This window comes from Nansenia antarctica (genome assembly GCF_963989245.1).
Source record: "Nansenia antarctica genome assembly, chromosome: 10".
Classification (NCBI taxonomy): Eukaryota; Metazoa; Chordata; class Actinopteri; order Argentiniformes; family Microstomatidae; genus Nansenia; species Nansenia antarctica.
In genome coordinates this window covers 23,349,267-23,369,266 of record NC_137680.1, presented here as the reverse complement: position 1 = coordinate 23,369,266, position 20,000 = coordinate 23,349,267, and the positions used below count along the sequence as shown (strand labels likewise).

The window sequence follows — 20,000 nt, the reverse complement described above, 5'->3', positions numbered from 1 at the left end:
GGGGTCAAAAAGTGAAAGTGAAACTCATTGTGTCAACAATATCTCGTTTTCTTTTTTTTTCATAACACCAACTTGAAGTTTTAAAGTAATCACTCAATATAATAAACAACAGTTTAACAATCACTAAATGCTTATAATTTGTGGATTGGATTCACTGTTCTCGTTTGCCGGAGGCTACCGGTAAGGGAGGGTTGACTTGTAAACATACTTTCATTTTAGGTCGTGTTCAAAAGCAAGAACTGTGTGTTCATCTAGTTATGTGTAGTTATGTATTTTTAGCATGTCGATGTTCTCTCAGCATGTTGTGATGTTATTAAAATACAGTTTAGACCTTTGAAGCGATGTGTTTTGTTAGCCGCTAGCTGTTAGCAGCGTTTGTAGCTGTGGTGCGTTTAGAGTCACTTTTCTCCCTTTCAGTGTTTGAGGTGCACCAACATTCAAGTCGTGTCAATGTATGACATATCATTTGAAAGCTTACAATCTGTAGTTTAAGCACATGTAAAAAACAGAAAAAATACTTCTGGTTGCACATTTCACCAGCAGCTGTCACAAACGGCCGCTGTAACTAAGTGTGTTCTAAAATGGCCGTTGTAACTAAGTGTGTTCTAAAATGGCCGTTGTAACTAAGTGTGTTTTAAGATGGCCGTTGTAACTAAGTGTGTTCTAAAATGGCCATTGTAACTAAGTGTGTTCTAAGATGGCCGTTGTAACTAAGTGAAGGGTATACCCCCGTCCACTAGGTGGCAGTATTTCGCTTGTTATGCTGTCCGGCTCAGTTACGAGTCGGCCATTTTATTTGTTGATTAGTTTCAGACGTTCATGTTACGGTGGTTGTCTATTAAGCTGTCCACCTAATCCTAATTCCTGTAAGTCTGTTATTCGAATTTTTATGGTTAAGTTACATATTTTACATTTACCCTGCTTATACTTTTTACATTATATATATTGTTATATTATCATTAGTGTATTATATTCAGATGTGAGAGTTAGCATACTGTCTCAGTTCATGCTTCTATTTTGTATCACTGCAGGGCTTCTTCATCTTTGTCATTAAATACTTGATTGACATTGAGGAGCGTATTTCTTCATGAAGAAGCCAGGCAGCCATGGTCGTCGTTGTATGCTCTGTCCCTGCATGGATGCGCTTTCGGAACTGAAGACATGTCTGAAGCACTCGCCATTGCCCTGTTGACTAATCATGGATTTGCCCATCAAAGCACATCGCCTGTCACAGCCGCGCCGGCCACCCGAGGCCCGAAACTGGATCGGCCTAAAGTCGACGTAGGCGTATCAATTGAGGAATGGAACGTGTTCATCCGTCATTGGGACGTCTTCTGCACTGGCTCAGGCATAGGAGCCGCAGAGGCCCCTTTCCAGTTGTTTCAGTGCGCTGGGCCTGAACTTGGTGACAGCCTGTTGAAAGTCAACCCCAACGCCGCTTCCGAACCTTTGCTACACCTAATTGCCGCCTTGCGTTCACTAGCAGTCATTCCAGTCGCCACATGTGTACTGCGCACCGAGCTGCTCCAGTTACGCCAGGAGCGTGATGAGACATTCCGCGCCTTCACTGCCAGAGTGCTGGGGAAAGCGGAGACATGCGCCTATGTTACAGTATGTGGGTGTGGCGAGGATGTGGACTATACCGACCACATCATCCGCGACGTTCTAGTCAATGGTATCTCTGATTCGGACATTCGTCGAGAGATACTAGGGACGCCAGACATCCTTAAAATGCCAGTGAATGACGTGGTTGCACTCGTCGAAAATAAAGAGATGGCCCGCAATGCTCTCCCGTCATCCGCCCTTTCGGCCATGTCGTCATTCCAGCGCTTAAAAAAGAGTCCACAGGCGAGCCCCACCCCGACCCCAGGCCCAGCGGACGTGGCGAAACGAGCCGCGTGCCCAGAGTGTAAGAGAACCTTTAATGTTTTCACAGAGGGATCTCGCGGATGGAATACCAAGCCCCACCAGCTTTGTATCGACTGTTATAGGGCCCGCCGACGCAAAGGGCAACCGCAGCCATCTGGCAGCAGTCAACAGGCCGCCGTGGAGTCAGAACCGATCTCCCAGATTTCGTCGGTTCAGTCTGATGCCTGCCCTGGCCGACGTCGTGGGAGTCACCACCAACGCCACGCCCCCACGCCCATCAGACTTGAGCACCACATTTTCTCCAAGGGCGAATGGAGAAGGGCCAGGCTGAGAGACCATCCCCGAGCGCTGATCACTATCTCGGTTGACATGCCTGTCGGACCGAGTGCAGGCACCGGCGACCGTGGCTCGGTCAACGGGGCGAGGGTATCCGCCATCGCGGACACTGGTGCACAGTCGGACCTTTGGTCCCTAGAGGCACTCTCGGTGGCACTCGGTGGCACTCACACCAATCATCATGAAGTGCTTCGAGAAACTAGTCCGGGCCCACATACTCACACGCCTCCCGCCCAACCTGGATCCATACCAGTTCGCCTACAGAGCCCACAGGTCCACAGAGGACGCCATCGCGACGACTCTCCACGCCACTCTATCCCACCTGGAGAGGGGAAACAGCTACGCGAGACTGCTCTTTGTGGACTTCAGCTCCGCCTTCAACACCATCCTTCCAGACAGGCTAGTGACCAAACTACTAGACCTGGGTCTATCACACTCTATATGTGCATGGATCAAGGACTTCCTGACCGACCGCCCCCAGAGGGTGCGGGTGGGCCCCCACACCTCCACAGCCCTCAGACTCAGCACTGGGTCCCCCCAGGGCTGCGTGCTAAGCCCCATCCTCTACAACCTCTACACCTACGACTTCACCCCCGTCCACCCCAGCAACTCCATCGTAAAGTTTGCAGACGACACCACCGTGGTGGGATGCATCTCGGGGGGGGACGAGGCGGCGTACAGGGATGAGGTAGAGCAACTGAGCAAGCTGTGCAAGGTTAACAACCTGCTGCTGAACAAGTCAAAGACCCAGGAAATCATCGTAGACTTCAGGAGGAAAAAGTCTGAGATCCAGCCCCTGCTCATCGACGGAGAGAGCGTGGAGAGAGTCTCAACCCTCCGATTCCTGGGGGTGCACATGCAGGATGACCTGACCTGGAAGGACAACACAAAAGCCACCATCAAGAAGGCACAACAGCGGCTATACATCCTGAGAGTCCTCAGGAAGGAACACAGCAAGCAGGAGATACTGGTGACCTTCTACCGCGGCGCAGTGGAGAGCATCCTCACCTACGGCATCTGCAACTGGTTCTCCAGCTGCACAACCGCGGAGAGAAATGCGCTACAGAGAGTCGTGAGAACAGCCCAGAAGATCACCGGCGCCCCCCTCCCCTCTCTGGAAGAGCTGTACAACACACGCTGTCTCAGGAAGGCCTCCAAGATCTCCAGGGACCCAACCCACCCTGGGTACGAACACTTTACCCGGCTGCCCTCGAAAAGGCGGTTCAGGACCATGGCCGCAAGGACAAACAGACTGAAGAACAGCTTCTACCACAGGGCCGTCCAGGCCCTGAACACAGCAAAGACCTATGTTCTGGGCCCTGGACAGTCTGGACGGATTGATGGCAGCTGCTGGACTGAAAAAATCAGGTGTAGTGCTGAGGCACAAATATGTACATTTCAAGCCTGCAAACTGCGACACTTTAAAGAAATGTGCAATAACACTATGTGCAATATGACAACCCTAGTCATCTATCTGTACAGTATAGTATAGTGGATAGTGTACATAGCCTTTATTTATGTAAACCAGCTCCTTCCCTTCTTGTGTTTTTTTTAAAGTTTTTTTTTTTCTTTCCTAACACCAGGGGAGCCACCCCTCCTAAATTTCGTTGTTTGGTACCTGTACTGTAGCAATGACAATAAAGACCATTCATTCATTCATTCATTCATTCATTCATAGAGGAGTTCATTGCCTGTGGATTCTCACGTGACGACCTGCGTCCCGTCCATCTCAGCATGTCGGCCGCCAAACCACTCCCCCATAGCTGTCGAAGGCGCATTCTTCGCTAGACTCTCGACAGCCTCCAGCAGCGGTGGAGTGGCGTCCTGCCGTTCCATGGTGTACGTGAGCAGCTCAGTCCGGGCCATGTACCTATCCTACGAGTCGCTGCTCAACCTCGGCCTCTTGTCTATGGACTTCCCATCAGGCGACATCGTAGGGGGGCCCAACGACAAGCGTGGGTCTTACATGCCAGACCAGCCCCTGTCCGTCAATGCTACGAGGTCCACCAACGGCGGCTGCGGCGACCCGAATAACCCCCACAGCGCCCAGTGCTCATGTCCCCAGCGTACGGTCCCTCCGGAACGCCCTGCGACCTTTCCCTGTCACACCAGAGAACAACGGCCGGATGAAGGATTGGCTATTCGGGAGATACGCCTCATCCACATTCAACACTTGCTCTCATCGGGCACTGCCGTGCATGGAAGGGCCACCCATTGAAATGCATGTGGACCCCGCAGCCATGCCAAGAGCATGCCACACCGCGGCCGTTGTGCCTCTACACTGGCAGCAGAGAGTCCACGATGACCTTCTCCGGGACGAGGCCCTTGGTGTCATTGAACGTGTGCCATACGGCGAACCAGTGACATGGTGCCATCGTATGGTGGTCACTCGGAAGCACAATGGCTCCCCCCGCAGGACCGTGGACCTCTCTCCTCTCAACAAGTTCTGCCTACGTGAGACTTTCGCCACCGAGTCCCCATTCCACCTCGCACGTCGTATCCCAAAGGACACCTGGAAGACTGTCACGGACGCCTGGAATGGCTACCACAGTGCCCCTGCGTGAATCGGATCGTCATCTGACCACATTCATCACGCCCTTTGGCCGCTGGCGTTACACCAGGGCGCCACAAGGTTTCCTATCGTCGGGGGATGGCTACAACCGCCGTTTCGATGCGGTCCTCTCGGACTATGAGCGTAAGGAACGTTGTGTGGATGACACCATCCACTATGACACCGACCTGGAGCAGCACTGGTGGAGGACCATCGACTTCCTGACTCATGTCGGCCGGGCAGGCATCGTGTTGAACCCAGACAAGTTTCAGTTTGCGGAGAGGAACGTCGAGTTCGCTGGCTTCAGGGTGTCGGACACTACTATCGAGCCACTCCCCAAGTACTTGGACGCTATCCGAGACTTCCCCACCCCGGACTCCACGACGGATGTCAGGAGCTGGTTCGGCCTTGTCAACCAGGTGTCGAACTATGCCCAACTGCGCGACACGATGGCTCCATTCAAGCCATTCCTCAGCCCACGCTGTAAATTCTCATGGTCACCCGAACTGGAGGAAGCCTTTCAAACATCCAAAAGTGCTATTGTTGGGGCCATCCGTGAGGGCGTGGAGATCTACGACATGCAGAAGCGCACCTGCCTCCGCCCTGACTGGTCCAAGCGCGGTATTGGTTACTTCCTGCTCCAACAACATTGTAGCTGCGCCTCGGGCATACCAGACTGCTGCCTGGGAGGATGGAGGATCACCCTCGCTGGTTCACGCTTCCTGTCCCCGGCCGAACAGCGCTATGCGGCCATCGAAAGAGAGGCCCTAGCCGTGGCCTGGGGTCTGGAGCAAGCACGGTACTTCATGCAGGGGAGCGACAACCTCGTCGTAGTTACCGACCATAAGCCCCTGGTGAAGATCTTTGGCGACCGTACGCTAGATGAGATAACAAACTCACGCCTGTTTAGACTCAAGCAGCGTACCCTCCCATGGCGCTTCGACGTTGTGCACCTGCCTGGAAAGAGAGCTGACGCAACCTCAAGACATCCGTCTCCATCAGGCTCAGCGAACGGCCTCTCACTGGGATTGCCGGGCGTGCCTGACGCCGTGGAGTCAGCACTTATGGCTTCCATCCGTGCCGATGCCCAAGAGCTCGGAGCCGTCTCTTGGACCCTCCTTGCACGAGAAACAGCAGGTGACGCATGCCTCAGCCACCTTCTGCACCTGATCGAACATGGAGACAGGGTTGATATGAACGACCCCGCCCTGGCGAGTCTATCACCAGTCTGTGAGTCCATTTACGCACAGGACGGCGTCCTGCTATATCATGACCGCGTCGTGGTCCCTCCATCCCTCCGCGACAGCGTCCTTCGACACCTCCATGCTGCCCACCAAGGGGTCTCGGCGATGGGGCAACAGGCCCGTGCCATAGTCTACTGGCCAGGTATGTCAGAGGACATCCGAGCCGCCAGGTACGGATGTGCGGACTGTAACCGGAACGCTCCGTCACAAGCAGCCACGCCCCCCCTACCATCCTCGCCACCGTCCACCCCATTCGAGGCGATGTTTGCTGACTTCTTTGACTATAGAGGTCGTCACTACCTAGTTATCAGAGATCGACTATCGGGCTGGGTGGAGGTCCTATGCTCCACAGCAGGCACTGATATGGGAGGCTCAGCTGGGCTGGTTCGCCACCTCCGTGCGTTCTTTGGCTCCTTTGGCGTGCCAGAGGAACTTTCGAGCGACCGTGGTCCGGAGTTCACAGCAGGCTAGACACAGGACGTCAAACACCGTGTGTCCTCTGTTGCTTTCCCACAGTCAAACGGAAGAGCGAAGTTGCAGTGAAGTCTGCTAAGCGCCTCCTGATGTCCAACACTGGCCCGACTGGCAGTCTCGATCATGACCACTTTCTGCGTGCCATGATACAGTTACGCAACACGCCTGACCCCGACTGCAACCTCTCACCGGCGCAGATTATCTTTGGTCACCCCCTTCGAGGTTCGCTTTCCTTCGTCAACAGGCTTGAGAAATTCTCGAACCCACATATCCGACCGCTCTGGCGCCAAGCATGGGCGGCAAAGGAGGATACCCTTCGGACCCGGATGTCTCGTACCACCGAGTCCCTGCAGGCTCACTCGAGGCCACTCCGCCCATTGGCACTTGGTGAGAGGGTGTTCCTCCAGAATCAGCAGGGCCCTAGCCCTAACAAGTGGGACAGGTCAGGGGTGGTGGTGGAGTCACGTGATCACGATCAGTATCGGGTTATGGTTGATGGGTCTGGACGCCTGACTTTACGCAACCGGCGGTTCCTCCGTGGCTACACCCCCTATGCTCCTCAGCAGCCAGCTGCTATGTCCCCCCGACCTACGCCCCTGGTACACCGCTCCCTACCTGTCCAACCGTGCCCGGTGGTGCCCCAGGGGATCGTCCAGCAGCCGGCGGATGGACCCTGTGGCGCGGCTCTGGGTCCCTCCTTGCCGGCGCCTGCTGGTGAGGCGGCCCCTGGCCTCGGGTCCCAGGGCGACCCTGTCCCCGCTGATGCCACCCCGAACGCCTCGCTTCCAGTGTCGCAGTCGCCACTGTCGCTGCCCCGTCCTACGCGGCCTAGCCGTACAAGGGAGCCACCCAAGCACTACGAGCCCGAAACAGACCGTTGGACACGGGACTGAGTCCGGTTACCTATTTCAGTTTATAGCTTTACGGACTGGGGGGGATGAAGGGTATACCGCCGTCCACTAGGTGGCAGTATTTCGCTTGTTATGCTGTCCGGCTCAGTTACGAGTCGGCCATTTTATTTGTTGATTAGTTTCAGACGTTCATGTTACGGTGGTTGTCTATTAAGCTGTCCACCTAATTCCTGTAAGTCTGTTATTCGAATGTTTATGGTTAAGTTACATATTTTACATTTACCCTGCTTATACTTTTTACATTATCTGTTATGTAGGACTAGATGTTGATATCCCTCGATACATACATACTAAAGGCACCGATGAGACTCTGTGGTGTTCAAATGAGCGATGGCATCCTTTGGGTTGTCAAGTGGGCGCCCTCCTTCATGAATGTTTCGCTGATAAGCCCACGACACCTCCAGAGGGTTCAGCAGTGAATCCCAGCGTCCCAGGTTCACTCCCTAGATGCGATCAGCTCATTTGAACGCCCGGGTCGAGTCCTTTCTCTTCATCCACAGCCACTGGCTCCCCTTTTCAGCAGCCCTGGAGAGGTCCTTGATTGCCTGCCGGTGGGTCTTCCCTCGCACTCCCATCTCCCTGAGTAGCCTGGATGTTGAGGTGGCTACGAACCCTCTGCAGCCTACTTCCACTGGGCGTACCTTCGCTGTCCAGCCTTGTTGTTGGGCATCTGCTGCGAGTTCAGTGTACCTCAGCCTCTTCCGCTCGTAGGCCTCCTCCACTGCACCCTCCCAGGGCACAGTGAGCTCGATGATGTAAACGAGCTTGAGCGAGGCTGACCACAGCACAAGGTCTGGTCGCAGGTTGGTGGCTGCGATCTCAGCTGGGAAGCAGAGTTTCTTGTCCAAGTCTGCCAGCAGCTTCCAGTCCCGTGCTCTGCCCAGCTGCCCAGTGTCTGGTCTTATGGTGGTGAGGCTGGCTTGACCCTCGCCCTCCCGAACAAATGGTGCTGGCTGCCACCGGGATGATGGGGGAGGAAGGGCGTTCACACTTGTCCGTTGACTTTCCAGCACTGCTGCAAGACACCTTAGCACCTGGTCGTGCCGCCAGGTGTAACGGCCTTGGGTGAGGCTGGTCTTGCATCCCACTAAGATGTGCTTCAGTGTTGCTGGACTTTGACATAGAGGGCACGTGGGGTCTTCGCCATACCACTGGCTTAGGTTTGCAGGAGAAGGCAGGACATCGTAGGCAGCCCTGATGGTGAAGCTCGCTCTGAATGCCTCCATCTCCCACAGATCTTTCCAGGAGATCTTCCTCTTTTCCACTCCTTCCCATGCCATCCACTGCCCTTGCTTTGACTGCGCCACAGCTTGTGCGCGCCTTCCTGCTTCCTCTTCCCGACGTACCTCCTGGACCACCAACTTGCGTCTCTGAGATGGATTGGCCTTGCTCCAGGCCGGTGTACTAATCCCGAGGCCAAGACCACTCCTCCCCTCCTGCACTCGGCCCACAATGTCCCTGTGTCTGAGTGCTGCCTTTGCCTGCTCAGTTGCAGCCAATGGGGTCCACTTCCTCCCAGTGGCCAGGATGGGGGCAGCTTGGGCTACAAATGGATCATTCGAATCCAGAAGCATCATCTCCAGTCTGACTTTGGCACACTTGTACTCCTCTGTCAGACTGGAAATGGGCAGGTGTAACATCCCTTTGCCGTAGAGCCCAATGCTGCTGAGGCACCTGGGAAGGCCAAGCCACTTCCTTGCATATGAGTTGACCAGTCTCTCCAGCTTTTCCACCTTTGAGAGAGGAACTTCATAGAGGGTTAGTGGCCACAGGAGACGTGGAAGTAGTCCATACTGCATGCACCAGAGCTTCAGCTTGCCAGGAAGCAGGGTTCTGTCAATGTTCTCCAGGCCGCTGGCTACCTCCTTCCTGAGCTGCTCTACTTGCTCTTTATCTTTGAGGGAGGCATCATACCAACGACCTAGGCTCTTCACAGGCTTCTCGGAGACCGTTGGAATGGGTTCTTTGCCAATGTGGAAGCGGTGGTCTGACAACTTCCCCTTGACAATGGAGATGCTTCTGGACTTGCTCGGCTTGATCTTCATGCGAGCCAACTCAATGTTTTCCTGGAGCTTTCTTAGTAGCCGTACTGTGCAAGCCTTGGTCGTGGTGAGTGTTGTGAGGTCATCCATGTAGGCTCTGATCGGCGGCAGCCTCAGCCCAGGTCTTATTCGCTGTCCGCCAACCACCCATCGAGAGGCCCGAATAATGACCTCCATGGCCATGGTGAAGGCCAGCGGGGAGATGGTGCAGCCGGCCATGATTCCCACTTCCAGATGTTGCCATGCTGTGGTGTACTCTGCTGTGGTCACGCAGAGCTGGACGTCCTGGAAGTAGGCCTTGACAAGGGTTGTGAGAGCTGGTGGGATCCTGAAGTAGTCGAAGGCTGTCCACAGGAGGTTGTGAGGGACTGAGCCAAAGGCATTCGCGAGATCCAGGAACACCACGTGGAGGTCCGTTCCCTCCTTCTTGGCGACCTGGATCTGATGCCAGATGACACTAGCATGTTCGACACACCCTGAGAAGCCTGAGATGCCTGCTTTCTGGATTGACGTGTCAATCAGGTTGTTTCTTTGCAGGTATCCTGCCAGTCTATGAGCGACCACGCTGAAGAAGATTTTTCCCTCGACATTTAGAAGGCTGATCTGCCGGAACTGTCCGATTTCTGTTGAGTCCTTTTCCTTGGGGATAAGGATCCCTCCGGCTCTCCGCCAGGACGTTGGTATCGCCTTCTTTTGCCACACAACTTTCATCAGCTTCCAGAGGAATCTCAGGACATCTGGTGCGTTTTTGTAGAGCCTGTATGGAACTCCGTTGGGACCTGGAGCTGACGCGGCCCTTGCTCTACGCACAGTGTTGTCTACTTCACTCCACCTGGGTGGACTGATATCTAGTTCGTGCTCTGGTGGATTGACTGGTGGCATGTCAGGTGGGAGCGTGACCTCTTCCTGGTGTCGGTCATCTGTGCAGCCCTTTTTCAGATGTTCTTCCAGGTGGGCCTTTGCCACAGAGAGACTTCCGCTCTTCTCCTTTGTGAAGAGAGTCTTCACAAATTTGAAAGGATCTTTGTAGAAGCGTGATCTTGTTTGCTCCTTCCTTCTGCGCCTCTTCAGGAGGTTTTCAGCTCTCCTCAGTGTTGCAAGCCTGCTCTTAATCTCTTCCTGCAGCAGGTTTATTCCCTCCTTCTCCTCCTCTGTGGCCTTCCTCCATTGCTTCTTCAGCTGCCTCCTCTCCTTGACTAGTCGGTCTATTTCTGTCTGCCTTCTGGACTTGGTGGGAATTGACTGAGTAGATCGTTTGCCTTCGACCACTCCGAACTGTTCCACTCCATAGGCATAGATGAGGTTGCCCATTCTCTCCAACTTCTTCATGGTGGTGCCTCTGATCCCTTCTAGGATGTTGCAGAGATCAGTGTTGACCTCCTTCCACAGCGTCTTGTTGCAGGACTTTGGCCACTTGACTAATGGCCTTCGCCCCTGGATCTTCTTCTCTGCTGGTGGTCGTGATGTGTTGGATTCAGGTTGCTCTCCTGTGCCTTGTTCTTCCTCCTCTGGGACAGGGGTGTTGATGTCCTGCAGACTGTGGTGTGTGTCCTGCTGCTGAACTTCAGTCGACTGACTCGGCCTGCTTCTCAAAAAGTAGCTGTCGATGCGACTTCCCTGTTGACCCTTCTTTAGGCACCCTTTCTTGCCCTGGTGTATCTTCAGGCCATGGGTGGAAGTAACCTTTGTCCAACCACATACGCAGTTCTGGAGCGTGTGTCCTGCTGTAGCTGTCGGAGCCTCAGGTATGCTGATCATCAATCTCGTAGTCTGTTCCGTTCCTGTGTTCGTTACCGGGTTGTCTGCCGATGAGCCATCTTCCGCCCCCGCTCTCGCAGGCTCAGGGGGTATTTTCTTCTTAGAATTTTTCGTAGCCAAGTTTGGGTGGGACCCATACACTGTTCGTGCTGGATCCCGCCGCCACGGGTAGCTAGCCCATGGCGGCCCCGTTGGGGTCTATTCCCTCCTGTCAGCTGTCTTTCCATGCTGTCGCAAGGTCTTTCCCTTGTTGCCAGCTGCACTTTCACAGCAGTCACTGGTTCACCAGATGATCAGATCTGTTATGTAGGACTAGATGTTGATATCCCTCGATACATACATACTAAAGGCACCGATGAGACTCTGTGGTGTTCAAATGAGCGATGGCATCCTTTGGGTTGTCAAGTGGGCGCCCTCCTTCATGAATGTTTCGCTGATAAGCCCACGACACCTCCAGAGGGTTCAGCAGTGAATCCCAGCGTCCCAGGTTCACTCCCTAGATGCGATCAGCTCATTTGAACGCCCGGGTCGAGTCCTTTCTCTTCATCCACAGCCACTGGCTCCCCTTTTCAGCAGCCCTGGAGAGGTCCTTGATTGCCTGCCGGTGGGTCTTCCCTCGCACTCCCATCTCCCTGAGTAGCCTGGATGTTGAGGTGGCTACGAACCCTCTGCAGCCTACTTCCACTGGGCGTACCTTCGCTGTCCAGCCTTGTTGTTGGGCATCTGCTGCGAGTTCAGTGTACCTCAGCCTCTTCCGCTCGTAGGCCTCCTCCACTGCACCCTCCCAGGGCACAGTGAGCTCGATGATGTAAACGAGCTTGAGCGAGGCTGACCACAGCACAAGGTCTGGTCGCAGGTTGGTGGCTGCGATCTCAGCTGGGAAGCAGAGTTTCTTGTCCAAGTCTGCCAGCAGCTTCCAGTCCCGTGCTCTGCCCAGCTGCCCAGTGTCTGGTCTTATGGTGGTGAGGCTGGCTTGACCCTCGCCCTCCCGAACAAATGGTGCTGGCTGCCACCGGGATGATGGGGGAGGAAGGGCGTTCACACTTGTCCGTTGACTTTCCAGCACTGCTGCAAGACACCTTAGCACCTGGTCGTGCCGCCAGGTGTAACGGCCTTGGGTGAGGCTGGTCTTGCATCCCACTAAGATGTGCTTCAGTGTTGCTGGACTTTGACATAGAGGGCATATATATATTGTTATATTATCATTAGTGTATTATATTCAGATGTGAGAGTTAGCATACTGTCTCAGTTCATGCTTCTATTTTGTATCACTGCAGGGCTTCTTCATCTTTGTCATTAAATACTTGATTGACATTGAGGAGCGTATTTCTTCACTAAGTGTGTTCTAAAATGGCCATTGTAACTAAGTGTGTTCTAAGATGGCCCCTGTAACTAAGTACATTTACATGTTTGGCATTTGCAGACGCCTTAATCCAAAGCGATTTACAATCGATAAGTGTGTCCTAAAATGGCCGCTGTAAGTTAGTGTGTCTTAAAATGGCCGCCACAACTAAGTGTCCTAAAATGGCCGCTGTAACTAATGGGGCTTCTCCATCTGGGTCCCACGTTAGTGCAGTTCGCATCAGTTCGGGGTCAGGTCGGGTCACTTTTGATCTGTTCTGGTTTCCCATTATACACACAGACCCGGAGCTAGTAGGAGGAGTAGACGATAGTAGGCGGAGTTACGCGTAATGGTGGTGACGTATATTTTCACGAGACATAACAACGGCAACATGGAGCTATCCTATGCTTGCAGCTATCCTATGCCTTTCCCTCGGCATGTGGTATATTATTAACCGTGGTTTTTTGGAGAGAAAAGAGAGAAGACAGAAGAGCGAAGACAGAAGGAAGGATACTCGAAAGAGGAATGCTGAAAAGAGAAAGAAACTACTGTGGGCTATCGTAAGGAGATGGCTACTACTTTAGCTCACTGTAGCGTCATTGTTATGTTCAGGAGACGGCTACTGCCTGATTGTCTGCATGTTTGAATCATTTCTATTGGATTTTGTTCTGCACATATGTTGTTCTACACATAATAAAGTCATGTTTTTGAACCCTTAAAACCACTGCCTTCACTTGTCTGCTTTATGAACTGTAGCATCATTGTGTGCCGTCAACGGGAGTTGCACCAGCTGGCGCGGTACAGCACTCTCTCTATTATATTTCGGGCTAAACTGTGCAGTGTAGCCGGCGTCCTGGTTCCTCCAGCAACCGGACACTTCCATAAATAACAACAAATATGTAATATGTAAATATGTATAATACCACGTTCATTGATAAAATGACGCCAGGGATGGAAAGGGGTGAAGGGGGATGATGAAGCGCTGGACTACTGAACGGCAGCACAACACAACGGGGAAATGCGATAAGAATTATGTCAAAATGCAGCACCAATCCTCATGCACAGATCAGCCTTAAAACATGTAACGTTAGATATATCACGGAGCGATGTATTTCTACGGAAAAGGCTGACTGACGCGGGCATTTGAATGGAATTCCGGGGTAGAAATATTCTCTGCCCCCGCTGTCAACTGGACAAGCGGTGCTGCGAGCAGCGGCCGGGTGAACTCCCGGTTCATCGAGTTTACGGTTAAAAGCATAACTTCTCGGGGTGTCAGCGCGGTGGTTAAGGGCTCAAAATGACCGTAGACAGATGGTGAAGTTAGCAAAGGAGTATTGTGTTTGTAACACCTCCACAGCTGGTGTTATTCACTGACAAAGCCGGTGCATAATAGCGATTTTTGTGTTGTGCTTGTTGTAAATAAAAGTTATATGATTCATTGAAATGACATTAAACTAAGATAATACGATGGTCAGCATAATTTTCCGAATCTTTATTAATAAGCTATTACAGAAACTGTAGTGACATTTTCCTAGAGTGAATAGTGGTATTTCAAGATGGCGGTTAGTGAAGAAATAATATGGGATGGGACATGGGATGACGATTTTCCATTGACCAATCAACGGTGTGCAGCGTCACACGTCACACGCAGCCTGGCAAAGAGACCCGGATATGACATTTTAGACCCTGCTCCGATGTGGGACCTGGGACCTGGGACCGAAGCGACCTGGAACGACGAATGGAAAAGGGGAACGAAGCGGGCTGACCTGGGTCAGCACCAGGTCTGCAACGTAGTGGAAAAGCGGCTTAAGTGTGTTCTAAGATGGCCCCTGTAACTAAGTACATTTACATGTTTGGCATTTGCAGACGCCTTAATCCACTGCCGGTAAGTGTGTCCTAAAATGGCCGCCGCACCCAAGTGTCCTAAAATGGCCGCCGTAACAAAATGTGTTCTAAGATGGCCGCCGTACCTGGTGTGTTCTAAGATGGCCACTGTAACTAAGTGTGTTCTATGATGGCCACCGTAACTAAGTGTGTTCTAAGATGTCCGCCCCCCACCTCCTGTTGACCTGGTCCACAGGGATGCGTTTCCTGGTGGCGATGTCCTCCACCGTCTCGCTGCCCTCAGAGATAATGCCCACGTTGGCCGCGATCGCCCGCGCCGTGATTGGGTGGTCCCCTGTCACCATGACAACCTGCCAGGGTGGGCGGGAGGGGGGGACAGTGACGTGGTCAGGTGATGTATTATAATACCATGCATTATGATGACATTGTCTCCCCTCTATCTCTCTTTCTTTCCCTCTTTCTCTCTTTTTCTTTCTTTCTCCCCCCCCTCCCCTCCTTCCCTGTCCCTCCCTCCCCCCCCACCCTAATCCCTCCACTACCCCACCTCCCCCCCCTCCCCCCTCCTACCCCCCCCCCTCCTACCCCCCCCCCCCCCCCTCCCCTCCTACCCTGATGCCAGCCGTGCGACACCTCATGACGGCGTCGGGTACGGTGGCGCGCGGCGGGTCGATCATGGAGACGAGGCCGGCGAAGCAGAGGCCCGAGGTGGTGAAGTTCATCTCATCTGAGTCGAAGCGGTAGCCCCGCGGGAACTCCTTCTCATTCAGGTAGATGTGGCAGAACCCTGAGGTTACAACAACAACACACATTAGTGTCACGCAGGTAACCCTGGACATACAACAACACACATTAGTAATCACGCGGGTAACCCTGGACATACAACAACACACATTACTAATCACGCAGGTAACCCTGGACATACAATCACACACATTATTAATCACGCAGGTAACCCTACATACCCTAGACATACAATCACACGCATTATTAACTCAGGTAACCCTGGACATACAACAACACACATTAGTAATCACTCCTCACGCAGGTAGATGTGCCAGAACCCTGGATGTTAGAATATAATAATAACACAATAATAACAACGGTACAACACTCGTTACCAATAGATAAAACATGCAAATAAAAACTAAAATATAAGTAGAAACGGTCAAACACATTAAACAGAGAGCGTCATCAGTTAAAGGTCTATAAGTTAAAGTCTATAAATATGAAGCGGGGGGGGGGGGCTTGTTAAAAATGAAGGGAATCATTATGAGAAGCTGAACTGGAAGAATTATGGGGTCTAAAGGGAAGATATAACTGGGTGTCGTTCTTATAACAGTGAAAGGAAACATTGGAAACATTGGAAACATTGCATGTCTGATGTGAATAACATTGGGCCTAAAACAGAGCCTTGTGGCACACCAATGTTTACTCGGCCCAGGAGGAGACACTTTCCTCGACCAACAGAGAGGTATGAGGAGAGCCGCTGTCAGGCAGTCTGTAATCTCAACATCGCTAACCAGATAGGTAGTCAGCTGAATCAGTTCTCAATTGAAAACCTTCTCTAAAACTTTGGATAAAAAGGGCAGTTTAGAAATGGGTCTAAACGTGTTTAAAACAAATGGTCTTCATGTAGGATTCAGAACTTACAGTATATTTATTAGTAAGTCATAGCCTCCCCTATCCTCACCCAGGACCTCTCCCCCCCCTCCCCCCCTCCCCCAGCTCCCCCCTCCCCCCCCTCACCCTCCTCACCCAGGACCTCTCCCCCCTCCCCCAGCTCCCCCCTCCCCCCCCCTCCCCCTCCTCACCCAGGACCTCTCCCCCCTCCCCCCCTCCCCCAGCTCCCCCTCATCCCCCTCCTCACCCAGAACTCTCTCCCCCAGCCCTCCCAGGTCCATGTAGGTGGTCTGGAAGGCCTCGCTCCAGGTCTCCCCCCTCCCTCCCCCTCCTCACCCAGCACCCTCTCTCCCCTCTCCCCCCTCCCCCTCCTCACCAACTCTCTCCCCCAGCCCTCCCAGGTCCATGTAGGCGGTCTGGAAGGCCTCGCTCCAAGTCTCCCTCCCCCTCCCCCCCTCCCCCCCCCCCCCTCCTCACCCAGAACTCTCTCCCCCAGCCCTCCCAGGTCCATGTAGGCGGTCTGGAAGGCTTCGCTCCAGGTCTCGTCCAGGGGTAGCTCCTGGCCTTTGATCAGGATGGTGGAGCAGCGCTCCAGGATCCTCTCTGGCGCCCCCTTCATCACCAGCAGGTAGCGCAGGTCCAGGGGGTCCTCCAGCTCATGGACTGACAGCTGGGGTGGGGGGGAGGGTAGGGAGGGGGGGGGAGGGAGAGGGAGGGAGCGAGAGAGATACTAATGTATAGACTGCAAGTGAATGAAGACATTATTGCCTAGAAAGACTGACCTCCACCCTGACCCCTCCCTGACCCCACCCTGACCCCTCCCTGACCCCTCCCTGACCCCTCCCTCACCTCCACCCTGACCCTCCCTACCTGGAACTTGTTGGTGGAGTTGAAGGGCACCTCCACCACCTTGTTGAAGCGTTCTCTGTAGTCCATGATGTTGCCTATGGACAGCTCTGTGAACTTCAGCAGGGCCGTTCTGACGCATCACCCACCACGATCTCTGGACACCAGGGAGGGAGGGAGGGAGGGAGGGAGAGAGGGAGGGAGGGGTGGAGGGGTGGAGGGAGGGAGGGGTGGAGGGAGGGAGGGATGGAAGGAGGGATGGAAGGAGGGAGGGAGGGAGGGATGGAAGGAGGGATGGAAGGAGAGAGGGGAGGGAGATAGGGAGGGAGGGAGAGATGGAGGGGAGGGAGGGGTGGAGGGAGGGAGAGAGAGATGGAGGGAGGCAGGGGTGGAGGAAGGGAGGGAGGGATGGAAGGAGGGATGGAAGGAGAGAGGGAGGAGAGATGGAGGGAGGGGTGGAGGGAGGGATGGAAGGAGGGATGAATGGAGGTAGGGAGGGATGGAGGGAGGGATGGAGAGATGGAGGGATAGAGGGATGAGGAGTGTTAAGGGCAGTATTGTGGTTAAACACTTTGGGGTTTCAAATAAGAGCTGAAAGTCTCTCATTTAACATCACAGGCTGGTTTGACTTCAAACAAAAACACCAAGACAAGAAAAAAGCTGAATATAATTTAATAATGCTAGTGTCAGGGCTAGGGTCAGGGCTAGGGTCAGGGGTTAGGGATCAGGGCTAGGTCAGGGCTAGGGTCAGGGGTTAGGGGTCAGGGCTAGTGTCAGGGCTAGTGTCAGGCTTGGGTCAGGGGTTAGGGGTCAGGACTAGTGTCAGGGCTAGGGTCAGGGCTTGGGGTCAGGGCTAGGGTCAGGGGTTAGGGGTCAGGGGTTAGGGGTCAGGGGTTAGGGTCAGGGCTAGGGTCAGGGCTAGGGTCAGGGCTAGTGTCAGGGCTAGGGTCAGGGGTTAGGGGTCAGGGCTAGTGTCAGGGCTAGGGTCAGGGGTTAGGGGTTAGGGTCAGGGCTAGGGTCAGGGCTAGGGTCAGGGCTAGGGTCAGGGCTAGTGTCAGGGCTAGGGTCAGGGCTAGGGTCAGGGCTAGGGTCAGGGCTAGTGTCAGGGCTAGTGTCAGGGCTAGGGTCAGGGCTAGGGTCAGGGCTAGTGTCAGGGTAGGGTCAGGGCTGGGTCAGGGGTCAGTGCTGGGGTCAGGGGTCAGGGTCAGGGCTGGGGTCTCACCCTGGGGATGGGGATATCGTCCTGGTTGGGTTTGAAGATTGCGCGGTTGCACAGCCCTGCCACCCGGGCCAGCGACCTCCACGTCTCTGAGGACTGGTCGAAGCTCTGGCCTGCAACAGCACCATGAGGACACACAACCAGTTAACTATTACACTTAACTAATACACTTAACTAATACAACTAGTTAACTATTACACTTAACTAATACAACTAGTTAACTAATACACTTAACTAATACACTTAACTAATACACTTAACTAATACACTTAACTAATACACTTAACTAATTAAACTATTGCACTGTTAACTATTACACTGTTACCTATTACACTTAACTAATACACTAAACTAATACTAATAATACAATCTCCCCCAGCCTCCCCAGCCTCCTCCAGCCTCCCCCATCCTCCCCAGCCTCCCCCAGCCTCCCTCTGCCTTCCCCAGCCTCCCCCAGCCTCCCTCTGCCTCCCCCAGCCTCCCCCAGCCTCCCCCAGCCTCCCCAGCCTCCTCCAGCCTCCCCCAGCCTCCCCCATCCTCCCTCTGCCTTCCCCAGCCTCCTCCATCCTCCCCCAGCCTCCCTCTGCCTCCCCCAGCCTCCCCCAGCCTCATCCAGCCTCCTCCAGCCTCCCCCAGCCTCCCTCTGCCTCCCCAGTCTCCTCCAGCCTCCTCCAGCCTCCCCCAGCCTCCCCCAGCCTCCCTCAGCCTCCTCTATCCTCCCTTATCCTCCCCCATCCTCCCTCGGCCTCTCTCAGCCTCCTCCAGTCTCCCCCATCCTCCCCCAGCCTCCCCCGGCCTCCCCCGGCCTCACCTGACTGGTCCTCTGTGGTGTCGGCAGCGTGGATCATGTTGTCAAACCAGAGGTGGGCCACGGTCATGCGGTTCTGGGTCAGCGTGCCGGTCTTGTCGGAGCAGATGACGGAGGTGGAGCCCAGCGTCTCCACCGCCTCCAGGTTCTTCACCACGCAGTTCTTCCTGGCCAGGCGCTTGGCTGTCAGAGACAGGCACACCTGCAGGCAGACAGACAGGTAGGGGCAGACAGACAGGTCAGACAGACAGGCCAGGTGCTTGGCTGTCAGAGACAAACCCACAGTGACGGTGGCCAGCAGGCCCCTCTGGTACGTAGGCAGACAGACAGACAGACAGACAGACAGGTAGGGTGGTAGGTAACCCACGGTTACGGTGGCCAGCAGCCCCTCTGGTACGTAGGCGACCACGATGGCCATGAAGAAGATGATGGCCTCCAGGAAGGCGTAGCCGATGAACATGGCGACCACGAAGAACGTCAGGCCGAAGAAGATGGCCAGCCCCGCGATGATGTCCACGAAGTGCTCGATCTCTATGGCGATGGGCGTCTTCTCGTTGCCCACGCCCGAGGCCAGGGTGGCGATACGCCCGATGATGGTGTTGTCACCTGTGTTGATGATCACACCCGTGGCAATGCCTGGGAGGGAGGGGGAGGGAGGGAGGGGGGAGGGGAGGGGAGGGAGGATCGGGGGAGGGGGAGGGGAGGAGGGTCGGGGGGAGGGTGGGGAGGAGGGGGGGAGGGAGGGAGGGTGGGGAGGGAGGGAGGGCGAGGTGGAGATTATTATATATCTCAAATGATATATTTGAGAGTGTGAATTCATTGTTAGTAGATAATGTAGATAGTGTGTGTGTGTGTGTGTGTGTGTGTGTAAAGCTGTAAAGCCTAGCATGTTCAGTCTGTAAAGCCTAGCATGTTCAGTCTGTAAAGCCTAGCATGTTCAGTCTGTAAAGCCTAGCATGTACAGTCTGTAAAGCCTAGCATGTTCAGTCTGTAGAGCCTAGCATGTTCAGTCTGTAAAGCCTAGCATGTTCAGTCTGTAAAGCCTAGCATGTTCAGTCTGTAAAGCCTAGCATGTTCAGTCTGTGTAGTGATGATTCAGAAGTGTTCTCTAATATTTAATCAAACACCCCGATGC

The 20,000-nt window shown here is 54.0% G+C and overlaps 1 protein-coding gene across 1 annotated transcript in view; it reads right to left on the bottom strand.

Moving 5' to 3' along the window:
• LOC308166773 (potassium-transporting ATPase alpha chain 1-like) overlaps window positions 1-20,000 on the bottom strand; it is a gene marked incomplete at both ends in the record, with an annotated part of 32,022 nt that overhangs the window by 8,424 nt on the left and 3,598 nt on the right. The window contains 9 exon segments of the mRNA XM_080541099.1: window positions 14,586-14,722; window positions 14,981-15,156; window positions 16,470-16,662; window positions 16,863-16,970; window positions 16,976-16,992; window position 16,995; window positions 18,061-18,170; window positions 18,869-19,067; window positions 19,233-19,501. Coding sequence (XP_080397225.1) covers window positions 14,586-14,722; window positions 14,981-15,156; window positions 16,470-16,662; window positions 16,863-16,970; window positions 16,976-16,992; window position 16,995; window positions 18,061-18,170; window positions 18,869-19,067; window positions 19,233-19,501 — 1,210 coding nt within the window.